The sequence below is a fragment of the Trematomus bernacchii genome, unplaced genomic scaffold (genome assembly GCF_902827165.1).
Source record: "Trematomus bernacchii unplaced genomic scaffold, fTreBer1.1, whole genome shotgun sequence".
NCBI lineage: Eukaryota > Metazoa > Chordata > Actinopteri > Perciformes > Nototheniidae > Trematomus > Trematomus bernacchii.
In genome coordinates, this window is record NW_022987689.1 from 10000776 (window position 1) to 10024480 (window position 23705).

Genomic DNA, 23705 nt, shown 5'->3' on the forward strand with positions numbered 1-23705 from the left:
CAGAAAAACAACACAGCCGTTAGCTGTTAGCACTCAGAGCTCACAGCTCCTCATATATGTTCAGAAACTAGACAAAAGTTAAACAAGTACAAACCACAGACTGCCTGTGTCATGGCGAATACAGTCGCTGCTTTATTTATGTCTGTATAGGCCGTTGTTGTGAGTGTGGATGGTCGGAGCATATACTGCGTTAGCTTAGCCAATCTCCATTCAGAAAACACGCATTTTAAAAGGTTTTTCGCCTGCCGTCTGTCTGCAGACTTGTCAAAGCATTAATTCATGGTTTTTACTAACCGGTATCAGTATGTTGTTACTTCGGCATCATTTTGAAACGTGTATTACAATTAAATCACAGTCAAATATGTCTATCTTGTTGTAGTTGTAGCCCCCTTGCCAGCGATTCTCTCTCCAATTTAGCATACTCAGCCCGACTCAGCCTCGTTGTCTCTGGCCCTAGAACCACGATTTTATGAGGCCAGAAAAACTGTGAATTAGGACCCGCCGGCCGGTACTAGGCCAAGTGGAAACGCAACCAAAAACGGGCCGCTGACGTCACAGCCCTCTTAAACCGTGCTCCGCGCTGTAGTGGAGACGCGCCATTATAGGGCTGGTTGACCAGCTTGTTCGAATCTGACCTGGCACCATTTACCATGTTTCATCCCCTCTATCTCCCCCTTTCAACATTGTGTTCAATAAAGGCACAGGTGCTCCAAAATATAACAAAGAATATACAAATATATATATAAATATATAATTGGGTTAACATATTCCAACTTACATGAAAGTAGGACATCTAACCAGCTAATTCTTGCTTTTCATAACTAAAGTAATATCAATGAAGTTGTCTAAGTTATTGACCATGAGTCTGTTGCCCAAGTGTGTGTAGTGAGGTGTCCCCCCATGTGTATCCTGTGTATCTATCATGCTGTAGGCTGACCACCAACAACTAAATCAAACACAATTAAGACACCTATAGCTTTTTCAAACTCAGAACAAAAATAATAATAATTGAATGCTTTGATATATGCTGGAATTACATGTCAACAGCATATATATATATATATATTTCAGTACTAAGGTCTTCAACTCGGTACAAATATGGTGACTGTAGGCCATTGTAGATGATACAGATCTCTCTCCTTTCTGTGAGCCCCGGTGCCCTGTGGGTGCCCTTTGTACTCTCTTTCAAAGTCACTTCCTTTCCCTTGCCATCTTTAATGACATTTAATATAGATTCTATACGATATATACTTCATTATAAATTCAACAGATCAAGAAGATCAATGATAAAATTCTCCATTTATTTTAAACACAGCCGCATATAACTGAGGCTTTTCAATCGTACCTCCAGCCAGTAAACTGAGTGACCCTTAAAAAATGTCTATAAAAGACCATCATCTGGTGCTTTATGTACTGTATATTCCCTCCTGCTCATGTCCAACAGTAATTCAATACAGAGATCTTAATATATTATGTTGAAGTATATTCTCCATTTTCTTGCTAAATTGTTCAGAAATAAATGTGTTTAGCTAGCGTAAAGTCTGGCCGAATCTTGCTTGTCGAAACAAAATAAAAAATGCATCAGTGTTACACTGGTTTGAGGACAGCAAACACGCTATTTGTTAGAAAGCACCCTTGGTGGAGTTAGTAGAGTAAGTGAGCAATTTTGTTGTTGTAGATGGTCTTTTTGGTTAAACTGACAGGCATGGAGGCAAGTAGGGGTGATGAGGGAGTGTCAGTCCTGCCTAAAATCACCCATAATGATAACCATCATATCTGTTAGTGATTAATTTGTATGAGTCTATTTACTGTAGGCATCCTACAAATTGATATGACTTACATCAGGTTGGAGCTTTTCTACAGTACCAATGTAACTGTGATTGCTGACACCTAAGGTGCTCGTGGCATGTGTTTGCCACCCAGAAAGCCAACAGCTTTTTTTTGCTGTTTATAATGGTCCAACTATTAGACATTGTGACCATGGCAACAACGATGTAGAAAAAACATCCAGGAGCTGATTTTACAGGAATTTCAGCTGCCTTAAATGATGCATCTCTTCACCAGCAGACATCAGACACATCAATAAAATAAATCCGAAACAAACATCAGATTCTGAGTACTTTAGAGGCCCTGACAAGAATAAAATCCTGAGTGGAACATTCAATACTCAAAATGTTTTGGAGCAGAAGCTCTGAAATACTGAATGTTGATGCATACAGTGTATGATCGTTACATACAAAAATATGTGTAAAATGCAGACAGAGTTATTTTTCTTTCCACTCATTGCTGTTACATTTTAATGGAGGTGTCACATGTCACAATGCCTTCATTTAAAATAGGCCCATTACTACAGATATACGGTTAGACTATCCACAATTCTACTGCATGATTTGGTACCATTGTACTCTACTGGACACACTCTTTTTGGGTTTTCCATTGACAAAGATTGTGGAAAAAACCTGGTACCTTTTAGTAACCCTTGGTCTTAGGTTGAAACGGAGCTGAGCCGATACCAGAAGGTAGAGTTAAAGGTCCCCTATTATACTGTTTTTCATCAATATATTATAGGTCTCAGATATATACAAAACATGTCTCTGAAGTGTTTGGCCCGAAATACCAACATATCACCCATTGTAGCATCCCATAAACCCCTCTGTTTCAGCCCTGTTTCAAAAGTGCTGATTCTCTGTCTGTTACTTTAGATGCAAATATGGAGCCACTCCCCACGCCCCTCTGCAAGATATTTGGTTAAAAATAACACAATGTTGCTCTAGGAAGAGATTTAGACCCCATTTACACGGGAACGAAACGGGTTGTATCCGCATAGTTTCTCTTGCGTATAGCCCTTTTATTTACACGAGGCCGTAACAAAACGATAGAAACGGACCCCGCAAACGATAACGGGTCCCAAGGTGGATAGATCTGCAAACGGAACGCTCTGGGGGGTCAAACGGCTCCGTGTAATCGCCTCTATACGATCATTTCCCGATAGATGAAGCCATAGCCCCGCCTCTCCCCACCTCTGCTGCTCACTGCTGTAGCATGGTCAGTAGCTACTGTCAGTACCTACTGCTAGTGCTACTGCTACGGACCATGCTACAGATGTTAGTGCAAAATCTACAGCTCCTCTACCACAACCATCAGCAACAAGTGGACATGGAGAATTACATGAACTACTACATGTTGCTAAATCCACCGCGGGGCATAAACAGAAGGGCAACCATGGCAACCATGCTCCGGGGTCTTCTTCGCTGCTTTTGGTGTATTTTGTGGCGGCAGCAGCGCCACTTACAGGCCTGGCATATGTACTACAGTGTTTCCAGTGGGTCAAGCGGTCTCGTGTGAACAGACACGTTAAATTAATCGAATGCGTGTGAACGGAAGACTTTTTTGAAAACGCATACTGTGCGTAAACGCAAACGTTCCCGTGTAAAGGCAGCCTCAGGTGATAAAGTGGGGGGTGTTACCTTGGTTGGTGATTGGCTAATGGTTACACAAGCCAAAAAATCGTTATGACATCATAAAGTGGCCAAAATCTGATCAGCTCATTTTCAGACAGGTTTTTATGGATCAGGACAACAAGTGAGCAAATATATTTTCCTGAAACTTCCAGAATCTATTTACACAGAGGGGACACATGTTTATGTATAAAAGCCATGAACAAGTGGATTTTGCATTATAAGCGACCTTTAAGTCAATAAAGACCACTGACTGGATGGAGAGAACTGTTGCTAGCACAACACAAAACCTGCACAAACCTGCCTTTTTCAAAAAGCCAAGCTATGGTTTACAGCAATCACATTTTTGTATTAACTACATTTGGAAGCCTCAAACACTTGTGTGTACAATGGACAAAGTGCAGACATTCCTCTGTTTTGTTGCAGATGAAATGCTTCATAGAGGGTCCTGTTAAAGATGATGTCATCACAGTTACATATTGCATTGCTACAAGTGCATCATACCACAATAAGGGGGTACGATCTGCAATGGAATATATAAAATGTATGGTTGTCAAAAGTGAGACGAGCAGATGGTAGGGTGCAGTGGAAACATGGCATCAGCTCATGTTGTGATGCGTTATATGGAGACCTGCATCATTTAATCTAAAGCCAGTTCACAGCCATGCTAAAGCCCCTCAGGGGTTTCACTTAATACACTAATGAGACCTCCTTTCAAGACTGTGTGGACATGTATAGAATGAATAACATCTTCCTCACCACTTATGATATTGCACCTGAGATCATTTGATCATTAATCTCACATGAATTCCATGATTTTGAAAAAACGTCAGAGTTCTAATCAGCCAGAATAACAAAAAAATACCTGCATGGCGTGTACATATTAACTCTACAGGTGGTCCAAGGTTAGAGTTGTTCATATGTTCTGCTCTAACAAGCTAAAGTTGTATTTTAAACAACATATTTAACTTTAGCTGTGGAGGCCTTCTAGTTCTAGTTTCTTTGAGTTCTAAAGAGATGTGACAAAGTAGCACCAGATCCTGGAAGCAGCTGATTTGTAGTTGAACACTACAAGCTGTTGTTTCTGTTGTCATCTTTACATTACACATGATGTTGCAGGCACAGTATACATACACACTGCTGTTCTATTTTATTCCTAACAACAGCATGTTGTTGTCACTATCCACTGTGCAGATGTGGCTAATCCTCGACCAGTCCCACTGGAGACTGGTATTATTTTTGAGACATTTGGCATCCAGTAGAGCTTCTCTCAGTTTAAATCCCTGAAATATTATCTTTCTCTCTTTAACCCCCCCTTCCCCAGTTCTCTCCCCCTACTTTGTCTGCTTTTGATTCATTTCACAGGGTATATTGTACACCGACATGTCAAAACATCATCAATATGAAAGAGCTTAAGACGCTTCTCAGTGTTTCTCTCCTTTTTCAGATGGGGGATTTTGTGCCACTTTACTAGAATTGATTTGGCTGATTCTACACTGTTGACTGAAACGTTCATGTTTTCAACACAGTGGAAATGCTGCAGAATATAACTTCAAAAATATTCAATCGCAAGGTTTGAATCAATATTCATGTCTGCCAACAGTCTACTTGTAAATGTGTTCATACAGTATTAGCAACTAAAAGTGCCTTACCGTACCACTTGGGTGTTGCAGTACAGTATAATCTCATTATCCATGTTCATTACATTAGGATAATGCTAAGGCTTTGAAGGCAATACATTGCAACATTCAATTATTGTAATCGATATTGCGGTTGTAATTTTAATTTGTCTACACAAAAAAAAGTTATATGATAGAGGCAAGCGTTATTAATAAAAAAAAAATAAAAAAAATGTTGCAATTTGTTGTTGAGGTCGTGCAAGGTTCCTTTTTTTACTTAAACATACACTTGGTCAAAAAACCACTGTAGCCCAACTTTAATGCTAAGGCTTTGAGGAAACTTGACACTTTAAAGTCTCATCAAATAGTGGGGTTGTAATTAAAATTGCATGTAATTATTTCCTCTAAATCAAGCTCGTAATGGTTGGAGCCAAGCATTATTAAAAATGTTCCTTTTTCTCTACCTGAGTATTATGAAATGAAAATGCAGCTGCTTCTTGTTGAGCTCCCGCAGATTTTTTTTTTTTTTTCACCTTTCTACATAAGAATTGATTAGTTTTCTAAAAGAAATCCATTCAGCCCAAATTTACTAAGATATAATATAAGTGGTATTGAATTGTAATCATGACTTTAGAAAGGGGCGTAACTGGCCATTTATAGTAATAACAAGCTTATTAGTTTGACAATGTTTCCATATCAGACTGATAACCTCTAATGATCTGCTGAGCTAACGTAACATTACATTACAAGACCAAACCAAAGACCTTGGTACAAACCGGCAGAGGTGGGAAGTAGTGGAGTACAAATACTTTGTTACTGTACTTAAGTGCATTTTTCTGGTATCAGTACTTTACTCCACTACTTTTCTGACAACTCTTTAATTTTACTTCTTACATTTTTAACACAATTACCTGTACTTTTACTTCTTACATTTTCAAAACAGGCTCGTTACTTTAGTTTTAATCTGTGTTTGGTGCTGTGATCATTATCATTTGGAGTCATTGCGTGCCTATTGATTTGAACACGATCCGTGTATCCATCATTTCCTGGTCTTCTCTAAACAAGAGGGACCAATGAAAACCTTTTCATTTTGCCGTTGTTCAGCATGGAAACATTCATTAGCTAACAATGACATTATTGTTCTATTAATATAAAGTGAGGTCAGGTACTCTTTAAAACAGCTGCTAGTTATGGGTACTTTTTACTTAGTACATTTCGAAGCCCATACTTCTTTACTTTTACTTGAGTCAAGAAGTTTTGTCAGCACTTCTACTTTTACCAGAGTATTTTTAAACACGAGTATCTGTACTTCTACTTGAGTAAATGATGTGTGTACCTTTGCCCTCTCTGCAAACCGGAGTCATAGCATGAGCAGCTTTGTCCTCTCCTGCACATGTACAGAAGTAAATGTATAATCCAGTTAAAACGTAAACCACTTTTCCTTTAGGTGCATCGAGGACTACAAGCGTGGTCCAGATGGGAGGTCATGTCTGCCGCTGTCGGAGGCCTGCACCGAGGGAATAGACTGCGCCGAGGCAGTGGACATCCCCGCTAACCAGACTGTGTTCGGAGACCTTTTCTACGGATACAACAACCACTCCAAAGAGAGCACGTCTGGACAGATCCTCAAGGCCACGTTCAGGTAAACACACAAGCTGTTAGTGAAGCGGAGCATGTGGGACACCGCTCTGCCATTTGTATCTCAGCAGGGGCCCCCGCTTGGCAGGGTTTGGGCTTCTACAGTGGTGATGATGGAACTTTTTCTGTCATCGTTCTTTAAAGTGCTCTGTTTAAAACAGTCTCAAGTGGCAGATGTCTTTGAAAAGGTGTATTGCATGTGTCAAAAGGTAAAGCTGGATATTGATTGAAAGTAACACTTGTGAGTAGGGACGGTCTGGCTTTTTGAGAATAGTTAGAGTTTGGGTATCTATGGTACAGAGTATTGATCTGGTAAGGGTGTTCAATTAATACACTTTTTGCCCCACTGTATGGAAGAGACAGGGATCACTTTTGATTCTAAGGCTTTAGTTAAAAAACAACTCAAATGTAAACAGTTTTATTGCAGCACGCTTATGAAAGGTTAATCACAGATGAAATCTCTAGTATGTACGTCGTTTATAAACAAATCATTTTAAATAGATTGTCCTCATTGTCGGCCAAACCATCTATCCGAGTCAATATTGGTTAATATTGGAATCAATGCATCCCTAGTTATGTGGGTATTTACATGTGATCTGAAGGTGTATCACAGAGAACAATACAATGGTATTTTTCCAATATGAATATGATACAATGCTATCAGATGGGTTTCCTGGCTTTATTGTGATTGGACCTCAGCCAGATGCTTTCTGTGACCATATCCATAGGAAGACAGCTACTCCTCGTCCTGCTTTCTCAGGCAAGACTGCCAACAACAGAGAACAATCTCCCTTGGCTAGGAATACAAAAAAAAAGCTCATAAAGCAGCCCTGCTTTCCTTGACGGATTGTTCACCAGTCCACCTGAAAATCCTGCTATTGAGATCTGACCATGATAACAATATTTCTGATTCAGTAGTATATCTAAAGGTCTTAAATTCTCAAAGCATTGAGTTAACTTTCCTAAAAAAGAAAATGTCCTTCAAAAAATATTAGTTTAACATTTCATTTGAAATGTCCTTGCTATTGCCTTCCTGCAGTAATGCTTGGTACTATTTTATCTGTTTGCAGGCTGAGATTGTAACCATCTATGAACTTAGAGTGGGATTGTTGTGACAGTGGGTTGTGTGCGTAGGAGGCTATTGAATCATTTTTTGTGGAGTTTCAGTGAGCAGCTCCAAAACTAAAGCAATTATTGTCACTACTGCCCCCTACAGTGGTAAGGAGGCTTATTATAAGTAAATGTAGATTTTAGGATAAAGTGCATTTATTTTCCCATGCATCCATTTTCCTCACCCATCCTGATGAAAGGCAATTGATCAGATGTCAATATCCAAAGAATCAAAATTAAGATTGTATTTTAATACAAAGTGTAAACAGTATCATAACAGAACTCCTTAGATATGATCCCTAACATGACTTGAAGTAATACAAAAAAAAGAGGATATTCTATGTTAAATACGGACAATTCAGATTGTGTTAGGCTATCTAATATGCTATCCAAAAAAGTAAACTTCCCTTTCCTGGAAAAGAGAGGAAAGGCAAGTTTTTCATATTGTTATAGCACATACATTATATATTTGTATATATAGCACCTTTCAACACAAGGCAATTCAAGGTGCTTTACAAAAATAAAATAAATGTAATAGCATATTGAAGACAGACAAAATAAAAAAAGCTAATATAGAATAATAGAGGTATAAAATACAAGAATGAATAGGACAAAATCTTTCCAAACTGTATTTCAAAACTGGCTTTATCACATACACACAGACATCCCTCCCCGAATCAAAGTGCAATGGTGCATTTACCAGGTGGAGCATGGGGTTTATAAGACCACCATATCAATACAACTAAACATCCAACATCAATGCAACTATGCCGCAAACCACAAAAACAACTTTATTGCCACTGCACACAGTAATAACCTCAGGTCAGCAGTATAAAGACCATCATGTTCAATAAAACCACACAGACATATTTTTAAATAATGCATTTTTTTTTCTCTGAAGGAGAATTGTCGTTCTACACCGACATAATCTAACAGATGTGAACGAATAATATAGACAAATAAAAACACTTTGGTGATTAATGATATGCAGCTGTGTTTAAAATCTCACTTGGCTCCCGTGGCTTTCTTGTCAAACAAGTGATATATTCCCGGGAAACTTAGCGAAACATTATAACCCATTTTTTATTAACAAAGACGCACAGAATATTTTAATACCATTGATGGCTTTGTTCGGCAAACTGAGATTTAATTGCCTGAATGGCTTTAGTCACGTCTGCTGATCCACTCACATGACATATCACTTCCTTTGTATTTATCCTATATTCATTGAAAGCTAGTGCAAGGCATTCAGTCAAATGTCTTCTACTGGGACGCCTGCTGTCTCATATTGAAATGTACTTCTATTCAGACAGTCGTGGCGCATTGAGTTGTGTCCACCCCCCCCAATACAGCACTTCTGTTATTGTTGACAGGGGTGTTAGTTTCCTAAGCGATATGCCTCTCAGCCTTTAATGCTGCGTTCACACCGGACGCGATGCGATGTTTGGGGGCGGCGCGATTACATGTAAAGTCAATGCAGAGACACGGACAGACGCGAATTCGCTCCGACGGCGCGCATGAAGCGGTGGACGCGGCGCGAATCACGCGATTGAGGCGATTGAACGGTGCCGCATTAAACGCGAGAGTTCAATTTTTTCAACTCGAGCGTCAAATTCACGTGACGCGTTCTCGCGGAAGCCAATCAGCGGTGAGGATCTCAGCCGCCGTCAACCACACAACATCAGCCGTTAGCTGTTAGCAGTTAGCACACAGAGCTCACAGCTCCTCATATCTGTTCAGAAACTGGACAAAAAAAAACAAGTACAAACCACAGACTGTCTGTGTCATGGTGAATACAGTCGCTGGTTTATTTATGTCTGTAGGCCGTTGTTATGAGTGTGGAATGAGCATATACAACGTTAGCTTCGCCTGGTCGACCCGATCTTCATTCAGAAAACAAGCATTTTAAAAGGTGTTTTGCCTGCCGTCTTGTCTGCAGACTTGTCAAAGCATTAATTCATGGTTGTTACTAACCGGTATCAGTATGTTGTTACTTCGGCATCATTTAGAAATGTGTATTACAATTTAATCACGGTAAAATATGTTCATTTGTTGTAGTTGTAGCTCCCGAGCCAGCGCGTCTTGTTTGAATGATGCGAGTAAACACAGCTGGCAGCCGCGGTGAAACTCCAGCGTTTAGAGCGATGCGATAGGAGCGATTAGAGCGAAGCGAATAGTCGCATCGCGTCCGGTGTGAACGCAGCATAACACTCTCAGGTTGATACAGTTCAAAAGCACACAATGGTGAAATGAAAGCAGTAGTAGTGCATACATAATCAGGTGGATGTGTCTCTGCAGGCTTTAAAAGCATATCAGATTGAATCAGTATATTTAAAAGGTCATTTCATTATGATGAAAGGAGAATCTATGTCAATTCCTTCCAAAAGAAAGAAGATGAGGGATAGTAATGCCTGCTGTTTTCATGGGTTGTCTTCAAAACACAATACATTCACCCTGATCTAAGGCAAATACTCTTAGGAGAAACAACTCAAATAAATACATAACCTTTTTGAGAGGTAAATGTATACTTGCCAGGTCCAAAGAGATGCTGTATCCCTTTCATGATTTTATGTGGATGGCAGAGCACTTTGAAGGTGCTTAATTATCACTGTCCGGCTGCTGCAATAATTTCCGCTGAACTCAGGAAGTCAAAAGGTCAGCAAAGTAATCTGCAGTCCAGGAATTTAATTTGGACTGTGCATGGATTCCGCTGCCCGGAGGAAACTCTGCCACTTAGAGATCCACTGCTGTGGTGGTAGAGAAGGATGGGCGGGCGAGGCAGTAAAGTTAATATCATCAAGAATCTAAATCTCAAATGTTCTGATCTCATTTGAAACTGCCTGTGAATTGAGAGCGGGGTCTGAGGCGGACTCTGAACAGCACTAACTACTTCCTGTGCAGATGAGGTGGTGGAAGAGGAAGAGAGAGTCTGTTGGGAGGCATGGTTAATGCAAAGCCTAATTATAAGAGATGGCAGCAAATTAATTAGAAACTGACCAGGAGCCAGTGTGCTGAAATTAAATGTAATTAGACCAGATGAACGTTTGAATGTAAAATGAACCAAATGTACGGGAAGGGAGCATCGCAATTGAATTCCAAAGATCCGTCAGGGCTCTCAAAGTCAGTGAAGGTGTCAATCTGAAGTTATTTCAAAACTAAAAAGCAAATTAAACTGTAGTTGGTGCTTGTTACATACATTAGTACAAATACATTTGTAAATGTCTGGTACATGGTGCTAAATCCGTCCCCAAGGAGACACATGTCAAATGTAATGCTGCACATCAAGAACTGTGCTGTCCGTCTGTATCCATGTATGATGCTGTCTTTAAAAAATGAGGGCCTTGTAATATGCTGCAATAGCATTGGAAAGTACTTCAATGGAAAACAGTTTAAGTACTTTCAATTGTACCAAATAATTTCAAGTCATACGGAATACTACTCGATTGTGAAAACAGTTTTTTTTATCTTGTGGAACATTTTTCATAAAAATGTCTTGAAAATCCTAAACTCCAAGCTTGACATATATAAGCATTACCAGGCAAGTCTATTGGGTTGCATTATGGGTAGGGTTGAGTTTTGGCAGCCTTTCAAGTCCAACATTTGAAATTCAGTCTTCCGTGATTGATGCAATGCAAGAGAGATCATTTTAGTTGGGGTGACTCGAAATAACTATTGGTTTTGTTGGACTACAAGAACACTCATCATTGTCCAGTTGTGTTTCAGAAAGGTTTGTGTTCTCCCTCACAATTTTTGTCAAGTATAAATATTATGTTTGGGGAAGCCCATAGAATAGACAACTTCCAAGTTTCTCACATAATACATGTTTATTAGCTACAGCTATTCATCTGATGCCGCAGTGCATTGAGTTTAATAAGAGATTGAATATCACCAGAGGAAATCTGCGTATTTCGCAAAGTGGGAATTGGAATCTGAAATGGCAGCAGCTTTCAAAACACGGCCTTAATTATGGGAAATGTAGGATCTCTTTTTTTTTTTACTATGGCACTAAAAGTCAAGACATGTGGACTTTCTCTACATCGACTTTGACCTTTCTTTAAATAAAAATAAAAATCTGTCTTTTGCTAGAGCCATCAACTAAATTGCCCGAGAACTCTTTAAATATAAAAAAAGGCTCACCCTGAGGGAACAATCTTCTTTCCCTATTTTAACTGCCGTATAGTAGATATACTGTCTAAGGAAGTCATTTTACTTTTGAGAAAATCTCAGAGGCTTGAGCAGGCTTTCTTAAATACTGGAGTCAGCGACGGCTTCTCTTTATCACTCCCACTCCCTTTTTCACTTCCTGCAAAAGACAGTAACTCAGAGGATGACCAAGGAGTGTGCAGTTAACCGACACTGTGTAAATGACCTCCAGTCAGACAAGCTTTCAAACTTTGAAACTTGAGTTATTTCTCAAAGCCACTTTACAGAAGTGCAAAGTTGTGATATGCAGCTTTCAACAGCCATTGACTTAGGTGCCGTTTACACGAGGACAAAACGGGTTGTGTCTGCTACTTTTCTCTCGCGTATAGCCCGTTCGTTCACACTGACCCCGCAAACGATAACGGGTCCCAAGGTGGATAGATCTGCAAACGGAACGCTCTGGGGGGGCAAACGGCTCCGTGTGTACGCCCAATACGATCATTTTCTGATAACGATGAAATAGCCCCGCCTCCCTCTCCCCATGTCTCCTTCTCCCCACCTCTCCTGCTCAGAGATCAGCTGCTGGGCTGTCAGAAGAGAGGGAGGAAAAGAGAGGCTCCGTGTATTATTCTTATATTATTATATAGAGTTGTTATCAATTTGTTTTAAAGCTCAATAAATAACAAAGAAGACCTCTGACCGGCACTTTTCAAATTTTGTCCGGAAGATTTAAACTTTAACGGACATGTTGACCGGCGAAAAACAATGTTAACGGAAACTCTGCCGCATGGTCCCCTCGTCCCTTGGAAGAGGCGGAGAGGTGGGTGTTTTTCATCTGCTGGTGGACTACCGGAGAGATTTACAGCAGGAGCACACGCCGTCCACCGCGGAGAATAAACAGAAGGGCAACCATGGCAACCATGCTCCGGGGGTCTTCTTCACTGCTTTTGGTGTATTTTGTGGCGGCAGCAGCGCCACTTACAGGCCCGGCATATGTACTACAGCGTTTCCAGCGGGTCGAGCGGTCTCGTGTGAACGGACACGTTAATTGAGCCGAATGCGTGTGAACGGAAGACTTTTTTGAAAACGAATTCGGTGCGTAAACGCAAATGTACCTGTTTCATCCTCGTGTAAATGGGGCCCTAGTCACTGGTTACTACATGCAAGTGAAAGTCCTCCCACATCCTTGTTTTAGATGTACGGTTTGCCCTTGAGTTAAAGCAAGAAAGCAAAAGAGAGAGAAAGAAACAAGGGGAGGGGTAGTAAGGACATTTCTATGTGATGTTGGCACTGGCACTTCTTCAAATGTCCCTACCCCACTGCTCTGGAGAGGCGCAAAGCATCTGTTTGCATGAGTCAGTGGCGAGGAAAAGTCACATTTGAATATTGTGTAATCATCTGTGGAGGTTTGTTTTTCTTTTCCCCCTCAAAATGCAAACCTTCATCTTTGCTTCTTGAAAATCCACTGATCTACACACAGCTAAACTAAACTACAACTAAACAAATACACTTATAGTTTTGTTTCTTTGTTCTCTTTTGCCCAATCCCTCAGACTTTGTAATTGGAAACAATCCCTGCTGGTGAAAAGTGCTAATAGTTCATTTGTTTGGGAAATAAATACCTGTATGGTGGGGGATGGATCTCCTGTTGGAAATAAACAGTAAGTGGTATAAGCAGTCCAGTAGACACACAAGCACAAACAACAAAATAACCAAAATAGACGCTAACTAAAATACATACACACATGTTTTGCAGTCGGTGTTCAGTCTATACGTCTGCTGGACAGCACACACACACACACACACACACACACACACACACACACACACACACACACACACACACACACACACACACACACACACACACACACACACACACACACACACACACACACACACACACACACACACACACACACACACACACACACACACACACACACACACACACACACACACACACACACACACACACTTAAAGAGTCGGGTTGATTCTCTCCACACAGCATGGCTCCCTTAGTTCATCTTTTAAGCTCAGCAGCCCTGAAATGCCTCTCAAGTTTTTGTTTTTTTAAGACAGGGAAGCACTACCCGCCTTTTCTTTGCATGAGTCTTACCCTCCGGCTTCATACACTCACTCAATTGTTGTTTCCTACTTTAAAAACACAAGGCTTTTTTTTTTACCTGACTTTTTACTTGGTCAAAATCCAGTCGTGTCTTTGCCATTGGCAGCAGACTGGTGGAGATGTTTTTGGTTACAAACCAACATGACATAGGATGGGGATCCTATCCCTGTGACTTGTCGAGGAGCACTGGGCAGGTTGTGATGAGGATTCATGTTACATAGCTCAGTGACAGGGTCTCCATCTTCTTGTCCCAGTGGGAGCCAGTGGACTCCAGTAATGAGATGTTAAAAGCTAACCTCCTCTCATTACTCCTAACACTGTCTCCTCCTCTCTATTCCTCTCTCTCACAAGCAACTCAGAGCAGCTTTTAATGAATATTTTAGTGCCCTTTGTTCTCATTCTGGTGGCTGCTTGGGATCAATGATTAAGACCAAGCTTCCACCTGACAACCCCAACACCCAAACTACTTTATGCTGGCGGATCATTTTTTCTTTCTTCCTCCTGCTTCTTTTTTTGGCTCACCTCAATTTACTGTACCACACCCCCAAAATCCCCCCTCAGGAGGAATACCTTCATTGAGTCAGTTAATTAAAATGTGAAATGGGGTGCGGGGTGCGTTGGTTGGGTATTTTTGAAAGTTCTGAGTTTATCCAGTCACATAGTCAAGGAGGTCACCATGAGGAAAACAGAAATAGACTTAAAAAGTGGCAAGTTAAGCAAAAGTTCCTTGAACTTTAAGAACATGAATAATTACATCTGTACAGCGCCAGATGGCTGTTAAATGTTACATGTCATCATCCAACAAAATTAACAAAAAAAAATGCAGTGTAATGAACTCAGCCCATATTACAAATTACGTGCATCTGAAAGAGAAACGAAAACGACAGAAGACAAATTACATTACAAACGTGGGATTTTGTAAACCTCGAGATGAAAACTAATTGAGTTCACTAAATTCCCAACAAACCTTTTTCTTCGTTGTTTTCCAAATCAAATCAAATTAACGGTGTTTCAAAACAAGATGGTGATGTATAAATATAAGCAACAGAGCAGTAACCATGTATATTTCACCTTTATTTTCAACAATATTCTACATTATTCCAATCCAAAGCCCAGATGTATTAACCATGGGTACACAAAAATAAACATATATCTGGAAAAACGTTTGGTATCACTGTTTTCTATAGAGATAGCTGTGGTGAATGAACATGTATATGAAGTATACGGTATAACACTCTTTGCTAAGGTTATTTGCCAACATCATTGATTGTGTTATTATTTCTCAGCCAAAAGAATGAACTATAAATTGGAGACTCATTTATAAACTTGATTTTATGTAATAAGACTGCCATGCATTGTTTTACTATTTACATCCAAGACATTAGGGATGCTCCGATCGCCAATTTTGGGGCCGATCGCCGGAATCAGTATCGGCCGAGTGGGTGGGGGCTATCGGGATCTTCCATTTAAAGTGATGTTTAAAACTCAGTTAATGGGGCTCATTCACTGGCGCTTCCACAAACAACAACCAACATAATTGTTACATTCAAATGAAGTACATTATTCAAGTTTACATTAACTTTGGATAATAACACGGGAGAAATGAGCGGAAGCGCTCTCTTTTCCTCTCTCCCCCTCTCTCTCTCTCCTGACAGCCTGTCAGTATCTCATGCAGCTCACTGATCCAGTAATGAGCGACCCGACAGTGAAGACTAAATATATTTATAACTAGTTTAGCTTGTTCCAGAGGTAGATAAAATAGCTAAGTGTGTTAGGTCTAACTCTTAGTGTGTGTTTTGCTCCGCTCACCGGTCCGTCACAGCGGGTGGAGCTGCAGGATTTCTGCTTCACACACACGTTGCACCGCTATTTTATTGTCATTTTCGGACACCTTAAAATACTGCCAGACTGGTGAAGCCATTTTGGCGAGCTTGTTTTGCCGCGCACAGAGAAAAGTGTCATGTATTTTACGTCATGTGATCGGCTCTCCTGATCGGCCTTTATAGAGAGCACCGATCGATCGGCAGAGAGTGAATATCGGCCGATAACGATCGGCAGCCGATTGATCGGAGCATCCCTACAAGACATCATTTCATTTGTAATGACATTTTGATTTGATCCTGTATGTCTGAGCACTTTGTAAAATCGGTTTCAATATGAGTGCTATAAATATCTTGGGTTATCGTGTTTCAGGTTAAATAATAATGATTGATATTACTAGTGCGATTGTTTACAGATGGATGAATTAGAGGTAAGGCATCTATTAATGAGATAAGATAGGATAAGATGGAGTTTATTTATCCCTGTGGGGAAATTCAGGAAAAGAGCTGCTAAAACAAGCAGTCACTCACAGCGACACCAGAATTAATCGTAATAGCTACTTCTCATGCACGTGCGCTCTTTTCCAAAATAAATAATGAAAACATATGAAACAGAAGTAGATAGGGTTTCTAAATCTGCCGAAAAAATTCCTAGGCAAGGCAAGTTTATTTATATAGCACCTTTCAACACAAGGCAATTCAAAGTGCTTTACAAAAAGGAAAGACATTAAGAGCATTAAGAAACATAGGTACCACTTTACAATAAGACTACCCTTATACATATAAAAGGTTTACGAATAGTTTGTAATTCATTTATTAATTAGGTTGTGAACACTTTATAAATCCTTAATAAGCTTTTATAAGACATGAGATAAACAGGGCAACTGTGACCGGTTGCTTGCCAAATAGTGAGCCCACATTTATCTGTACTGCTAAGCCTTATTATAAATGGTAGTAACTCATTAATAAATGGGAATGTGTTTTACACTTTACAATAAGGCTCCCTTTCGGCAACTATAAATGTTAGTAACTCGTAAATAAATGGTCATAAAGAGATGCCAAGAAACATCAAGATAGAAGGGGGGGAATCAACTCAGTGAACAACATATACCAAGGAGGTTGGCTGATGAAGAAGACGAAGTAAGCTACGTAGCCAATATAAGGCTTAGTCATCTTGCCAAATAGTGAGCCTGTGTTGATGTATGAAAACTATGTTAGAACTGGTTTATAAATGGTTCTTAATGATTAATAAAGTGTTTACAACCTAATTAATAACCTAATTATAAGCCCTTTATGAATCCTTTATAAGGGTAGTCTTATTGTAAAGTGGTAACATATTATAAAATGATATCTAGAAACACTCATTTAAAAGCAATGATATAAAATGACATTTAAAAACACTCATTTAAAAGCAAAGATAAAAAGCAAATCTAATAAAAGTTACAGTGCAGTTTAAGATATGAATATATCAATTAAAAGCAGCGGCAAAAAGTCTTCAGCCTGGATTTAAAAGTAGTAAGAGTTGCAGCAGACCTGCAGTTTTCTGGGAGTTTGTTCCAGATATTTGGAGCATAATAACTGAACACTGCTGTACCATGTTTAGTTCTGACTCTGGGGACAGAAAGCTGACCAGTCCCTGAAGACCTGAGAGTTCTGGATGGTTCATAATTTAGCAGTAGGTCAGAAATGTATTTTGGGCCTAAACCGTTCAATGCTTTATAAACCAGCAGCAGTATTTTGAAATCAATTATTTGACACACAGGAAGCCAGTGTAAGGACTTCAGAACAGGAGTGATGTGATCCTCTTTCTTAGTGTTAGTGAGGACTCGAGCAGCGGCGTTCTGAATCAGCTGCAGCTTTCTAATGGATTTTTTAGTGAGACCTGTGAAGACACCATTACAGTAGTCGAGTCTACTGAAGATAAAAGCATGGACAAGTTTTTCCAAATCCTGCTGTGACATTAGTCCTTTAATCCTAGATATGTTCTTTAGGTGATAGTAGGCTGATTTAGTAACTGTTTGAATGTGACTGTTGAAACTCAGGTCAGAGTCCATGACTACACCTCGATTTATGGCTTTATCTGTTGTTTTGAACATTGCAGACTGAAGCTCAGCACTAACTTTTATACGTTCTACCTTGGCTCCAAAAACCATTACCTCAGTTTTATCTTTTATTTAATTGGAAAAAGTTCTGACACATCCAGTCATTGATTTGTTCAATGCACTTACTCAGTGTTTGAATTGGAGCATAGTCTCCTGGTGAAATGGTTATGTAAATGTCGGTGTCATCCGCATAGCTATGGTAACCTATTTTGTAGTTTTTCATTATCTGAGACAGTGGTAGCATGAAATAGGAGAACTGTCACCAGTGTAAAAGATAAGGGCATTCTGTGCTTTGTTAATAGCCGCTCCTATGTAAAGGACCAATGCTTTTATTCCCAATTTGTAATAAAAATACACTTTTCTGAATATCCATGTAGGCAATTTGAGACGCTCTCAATCTTATTTTTTAATTTAATAGCTGGTGTCAGATGTGGTTACTGGTGGAATCTATTTGTAGCATACAAAAAGAGATAATTTACCGTAATTTTCGGACTATAAGCCGCGACTTTTTTCCCATTTTTCGACCCTGCGGTTTATATAACGGTGCGGCTAATCTATGGATTTTTACAGCTCCGACGACTTGCTCTGAAAACACGGAGGAGCAAAACAACAAACGAGTGAAACAAAGCGTATATTAAAGCCCGGGAAATATACCCGTTTTGACGCTGTTTCAGGAGCGCCTCTAACATTGTTTTGAAGGCCTGTTGCTAGCGGGGGATGCTAGCGGGGGATCCTCAGGCTAGCCCTGTAGACACCGGGCCGAGAGAGCGCAAGGGACCGGGACAGGAGCTCCGCGGGATAACGACCAGGTTTGACTGACCCTGCCAGTCCTATCTTATAACACAAAGAAGACGTAACCTCTCCTAAGTTTGAAAGTTGAAAAGTTTGTGTGTCTGAAACGTACAGTTTACACAGCACAGTACATGTTCTGTAGCTACTATTGCACTAAATGGTAACACTTGAATACGTTATGCAAATATGCAACTTGTTTGTTGAAATGTTAATAAATGAGAGCTTCCTCAAACAGCCATCTCTTTCCCGACAATCCCCTCTGTGCACGAACCCTTAGATATGGTAATTAAACATTAAAACACCTGCGGCTTATAGTCCAGTGCGGCTTATATATGTACACATCATTCAATTTAGCTGCTGCGGCTTATATTCAGGTGCGCTTTATAGTGCGAAAATTACGGTAATATTTGAGAGTAAAATAAACAGCATGAAATGAGACATTCACTCAGACATTGAGACAACATCATGTGTTTGTTTTATACTGTACAGATGTAGCACTCCAGATAGGACTCCAATGGGTGTGTCCCAACCAAAAACCCAGCGGATCCCAGTGGCTGGGGGCGTTGCCAAATTGCTAGAGGGCGTTGCCAAATTTCCCCATTTGTTCAATTACAGGATTTAACCATGAGATGGCGCTTCATTCACAAATACACACAGACAACTTGGTGTTGTAGAACTTAGTCTGTTTGCAATGTTGCAGCTCTGCAGTTGTGTTGCTGAATACTGTAGCATTTAATCACTTATGTTATGGTTTTCACAGGCTGCTATAATGAAAAAACATAAATATTTTAGATCAAATAAAGTATATCTAATCTTATTATCTTAATTGTAATTCAATAATATATAGTCTTTATATATTAAATAATCATAATAATGTAAATGTTTACACTTTTTACAATTTTTTATGCTCATACTTTTACCTTTACAATAGTTTGCTTTATGCAGTATATTTTTTTGTAATATTGTTGTGGTGTTTTTACATAGTACAGTAGATCGAAGTATATCAACTTATACATTAAAAAGGACCTATCATGCAAAATGCACTTTTGTACATCTTTTATACATGAATATGTGTCCCCGGTGTTCCAGGGAACTCACCAAATGTCAGAAAACACAACCCTCTCTATTTTCCTCCATACCCAAATCTCTAAAAAAGGGGCTGCAACGGATCTGATACAGACTGATCCAGATTTGAACACTTCTATGTCGTCACAGAAGTGGCGCTACAGCTATTGGGCCAACGTTTTCTCCCGCTGCTTTAATTCAATGCAATCCCTCCCCGTCGAGGTAAGCACTGTAATTCTCTCCGGTTAGTCCACCAGCAGATGACAAACACCCACCTCTCCGCCTCTTCCAAGGAACGAGGGGACCGTGCAGCAGAGTTTCAGTTAGGTTTTCTTTCGCCGGTCAAGATGTCCGTTAAAGTTTAAATCTTCCGGACAAAATTTGAAAAGTGCCGGTCAAAGGTCTTTGTTATTTATTGAGCTTTAAAACAAATGAATAACGACTCTATATAATAAAACACGGAGGACGGAGATCTCTTTTTCTCCCCCCAGCAGCTGATCAGAGCACGTCTCCCCTCTCCTGCAGGGGGGCGTGGTCAGCAGAATCAGACCCGTAGACAGCAAACAACACATAGAGCGAAATGAGGCATGGCTAAAATGCATGATCTGTTTGGTATTTTGAAAACAGAAACGTATAAATATACCTTATATAGGTATGGCCCTACAATATATCATTTAAATATAGCATGATAGGTCCACTTTAAGATAAGATAAGATAAGATGGACCTTTATTAATCCCCGTGGGGAAATTCAGTAGTTCAAACAGCAACGGGGTGAGAGTGAAAAACAGGACAGCACAGATTCACACAGATTAATAAAATCAAAAATAAGATCAGCGATAAAAATAATAATAATGAGAAACTATGAAATAAGAAATGGATAAAATTAAAATGTAATTATCATATCATATATTATATAATGTATTGTATTATTAAGTAATATCATACATTAACCCCATTATAGCAGATGCCACATTGAATGGATGAACACATTTATGCATCAATAATTACAACAGAGTATTTCTAAATACAAGTTGTAAAAATACTTATATGTATTTAATACTAATAACATAATGATTAATTTCAGATGATAATACTTTTCAGGGTTACATGTAGGGTTAGGTCCGGTCTGACAGCGCTTAGCTCTCTGCTGAGGCTGTCATATGTGTGGGCTGGACCTGTATAGTTTAATTTACAGGAAAGGAGTGAGCAGAGGGTAGAGTTGTACTAAAGAGACACGTTACCATGGAAACCAAACAATGGTGTAGCTGTATTGAAGTCCGAGTGGAAACAGTGGGAGAGAGAGCTATGGCTGATGGGCCATTAGGTGTGTAAACACACAGCTGATCACCTGAGAGCTGCCGTTTCATTCAGACTGTTTAAAAAAAAAAAAACGGTCTGATTTTAACAACTCAATGTGTGATTGTTATAGCAGTAATATTAGACACTAGTAATACAGTAAACTATCAACACTGTACATATTATTGTTTGCCCGTGGGATTTGGATTATCAGTAGTGAGAGCCGTGCTGCATTTTCCTCCGGTCGGATGTGATATAAAAACAAACCGATTATTTTTGTAACTCACGTGGATTAAACTACATGTATTAGTGCATTCATTTCAATTCGGCGAACATGTGATACATTAAATCAGGGGTACTCAAATACAAATCTTAAAGGTCCAAAAAAATTGTTTCAATAAGACAAAGGTCCGTTTATTACGGTCATTCAAACTTTTAAACAATTGCAACAAGATTCTTAACATGAGGTTGCAAAAACAAAAATAATCTGTATGCAGCAGTTTTCATTGTTATTGTGTCTGTGCTTGATCCCTCAGAGTCGCAGTGTAAGAGCTGCACAGTTATGAATAAAGGCAGCTGCACCGTCTTTCATTCAGCATTCCCATTATTGCTTTATAAATGTCTTGCCCCCTTGTGTGTCCACTGAGCTTCGTCAGGCCCAACACATCTTCAACAAACTCCCCCCTTTGCCTCATCATAAAAACTCACAAACACCAACAACTGAGCATTGTCAGTGGTGTCAGTGGACTCATCCACAGCTAAGGAAATGCACTGTGCATTTTTTATTCCATCACAAAGCTGATTAATCAAATCACCAGCCAGTATTTATGTTCTTCTGGTTGCTGTGGAATCTGAGAGGGGGATTTGCTTGATTTGACCTGTTATTTCCTCTTTTTGTTTGCCTTCAAACATGGTCTCCATCACTTCAGTCTTCTTTTATACTTCAGTTATTATCCAGTGGAATGTCCTTACCTACTGGCCTAGTTAAATCAAAGTGGTTACTTTTTTTTGGCTGGGCAGTGGGCAGTGTAGTTTTACACACCGTCTTATTTTACTTTCTCAGGACTTAACACTGTTTTTTGGGGGCAGACCCCCACAAAGAAAAAAATATATTTACACACGTAAGGTCATCATCTTAACTGTTTTGTATGCTCATCCGTGAGCAGAGCATCAAGTTGACATGTCTATTACAGCTGAATACGGCGATTACCATCTTGTTCAGCAAAACGCCTCACAAAAGTATTAAGATCAACAGCTTTAGTGCGTTTTGATTCAATGCTGAGTACAGCCAAACTTGACAGTCTCTTCTCTGTCATTGTAGACCGCAAATACCTCATTCCTTCAGTACTTGGTTGGGTCCGAATGCTTCTTGTTTTGCGCCGTACCGTTCAAATGAAATCAGGGCTGGGGGAGGGGTTACAAGACGTGCGTCTTGTGCTGCATTCACTTGCACTCGGACATTAGAGACTTTCGCTCATAAATGTCCGATGAGCCACAACTTTTCTTTCAAAACAAAGCTGCCAACTGGGGTGGCAGCTGGGGTGGCAAGGCCTATTTTTAGGGTGGCAGTTGCCACCCCGGTAGGTGAAACTAGGCTACTAGCTACAGTACAGATGCAACTAGATGAACTCTCGCTCTGACTTTTTTTTTTTAAACACACACGCATTTTTCCTACCCGCATTCCGCGAAGACCCGCCCTACTGTGCCTCTGATTCGCAGACTGTTGGTGGGGGAAAAAAACGCTGACGGGATGCTGAATGTGATTGGACCAAAGCGTTGACAGACACACACAGACAGTGGAACAGTCGTACATGCAGAGCGCTGTTTGCAGTGGGCATAGCGGAGAATTTTGACTCGTTGCGTTGTGGCGATGTCTCGCAGATAACACAGATAATACAGATAATACATATGAAAAGTATAATTTGCTCAGAGTCCAGAGACAGTTGTGGTTCGGTCCGGATCCGGACCGGAGTCCGGACTTTGAGGATGCCTGCATTAAATGATCGTGAGGATGATGATTACAAATCGTTTGTATGAGCCGGTCTGCATTTCCTGACAAAAAAACATAGCGATGGTTTTGTACTTACACCAACGTGGATTAAACAACATTATTTTGTTAAATAAAAACATGGTGATGTTTTGTAAATTATTACATGTCTCTTAATTAGCACAGAATATGATCCTATCCGTGACGGATCTTAACAAATATCCGCTATATCAGATACCTCTACTGTAGATCTATCAGCTGTTTATTTTTTATTTCACATGAGTTCCACTGTGGCAGCTTTTTAATCACTGCTCCCCCTGGTGGATCCATGATCCATTGCAGCTGGTTTCATTATAATTAAATTGATTTATCAAGGGGGCGTATCAAGTCCTGCGGGGGGTTTTCCTTTTCAGCAGGGGCCCACCCCGTGCAGATCACGGACCCGCACGGGTAGGCGTCTGAAATGAAGTGCTACATCTGTATATATTTCTTCCTCGTTGGAGTACTTTGGTGCAGTACTTTACAGTCCAGCCATGTTGGTAACCT

General features: G+C 39.9%; 1 protein-coding gene across 6 annotated transcripts in view; it reads left to right on the forward strand.

Annotated features, from left to right (window-relative positions):
• Window positions 1-23705, forward strand: part of astn1 (astrotactin 1) — a 395124-nt gene that overhangs the window by 160707 nt on the left and 210712 nt on the right. For all 6 annotated transcript variants that reach the window (XM_034138228.1, XM_034138230.1, XM_034138231.1 and 3 more), the window contains one exon: window positions 6525-6719. In XM_034138228.1, coding sequence (XP_033994119.1) covers window positions 6525-6719 — 195 coding nt within the window. The remainder of the gene's footprint in view (window positions 1-6524; window positions 6720-23705) is intronic.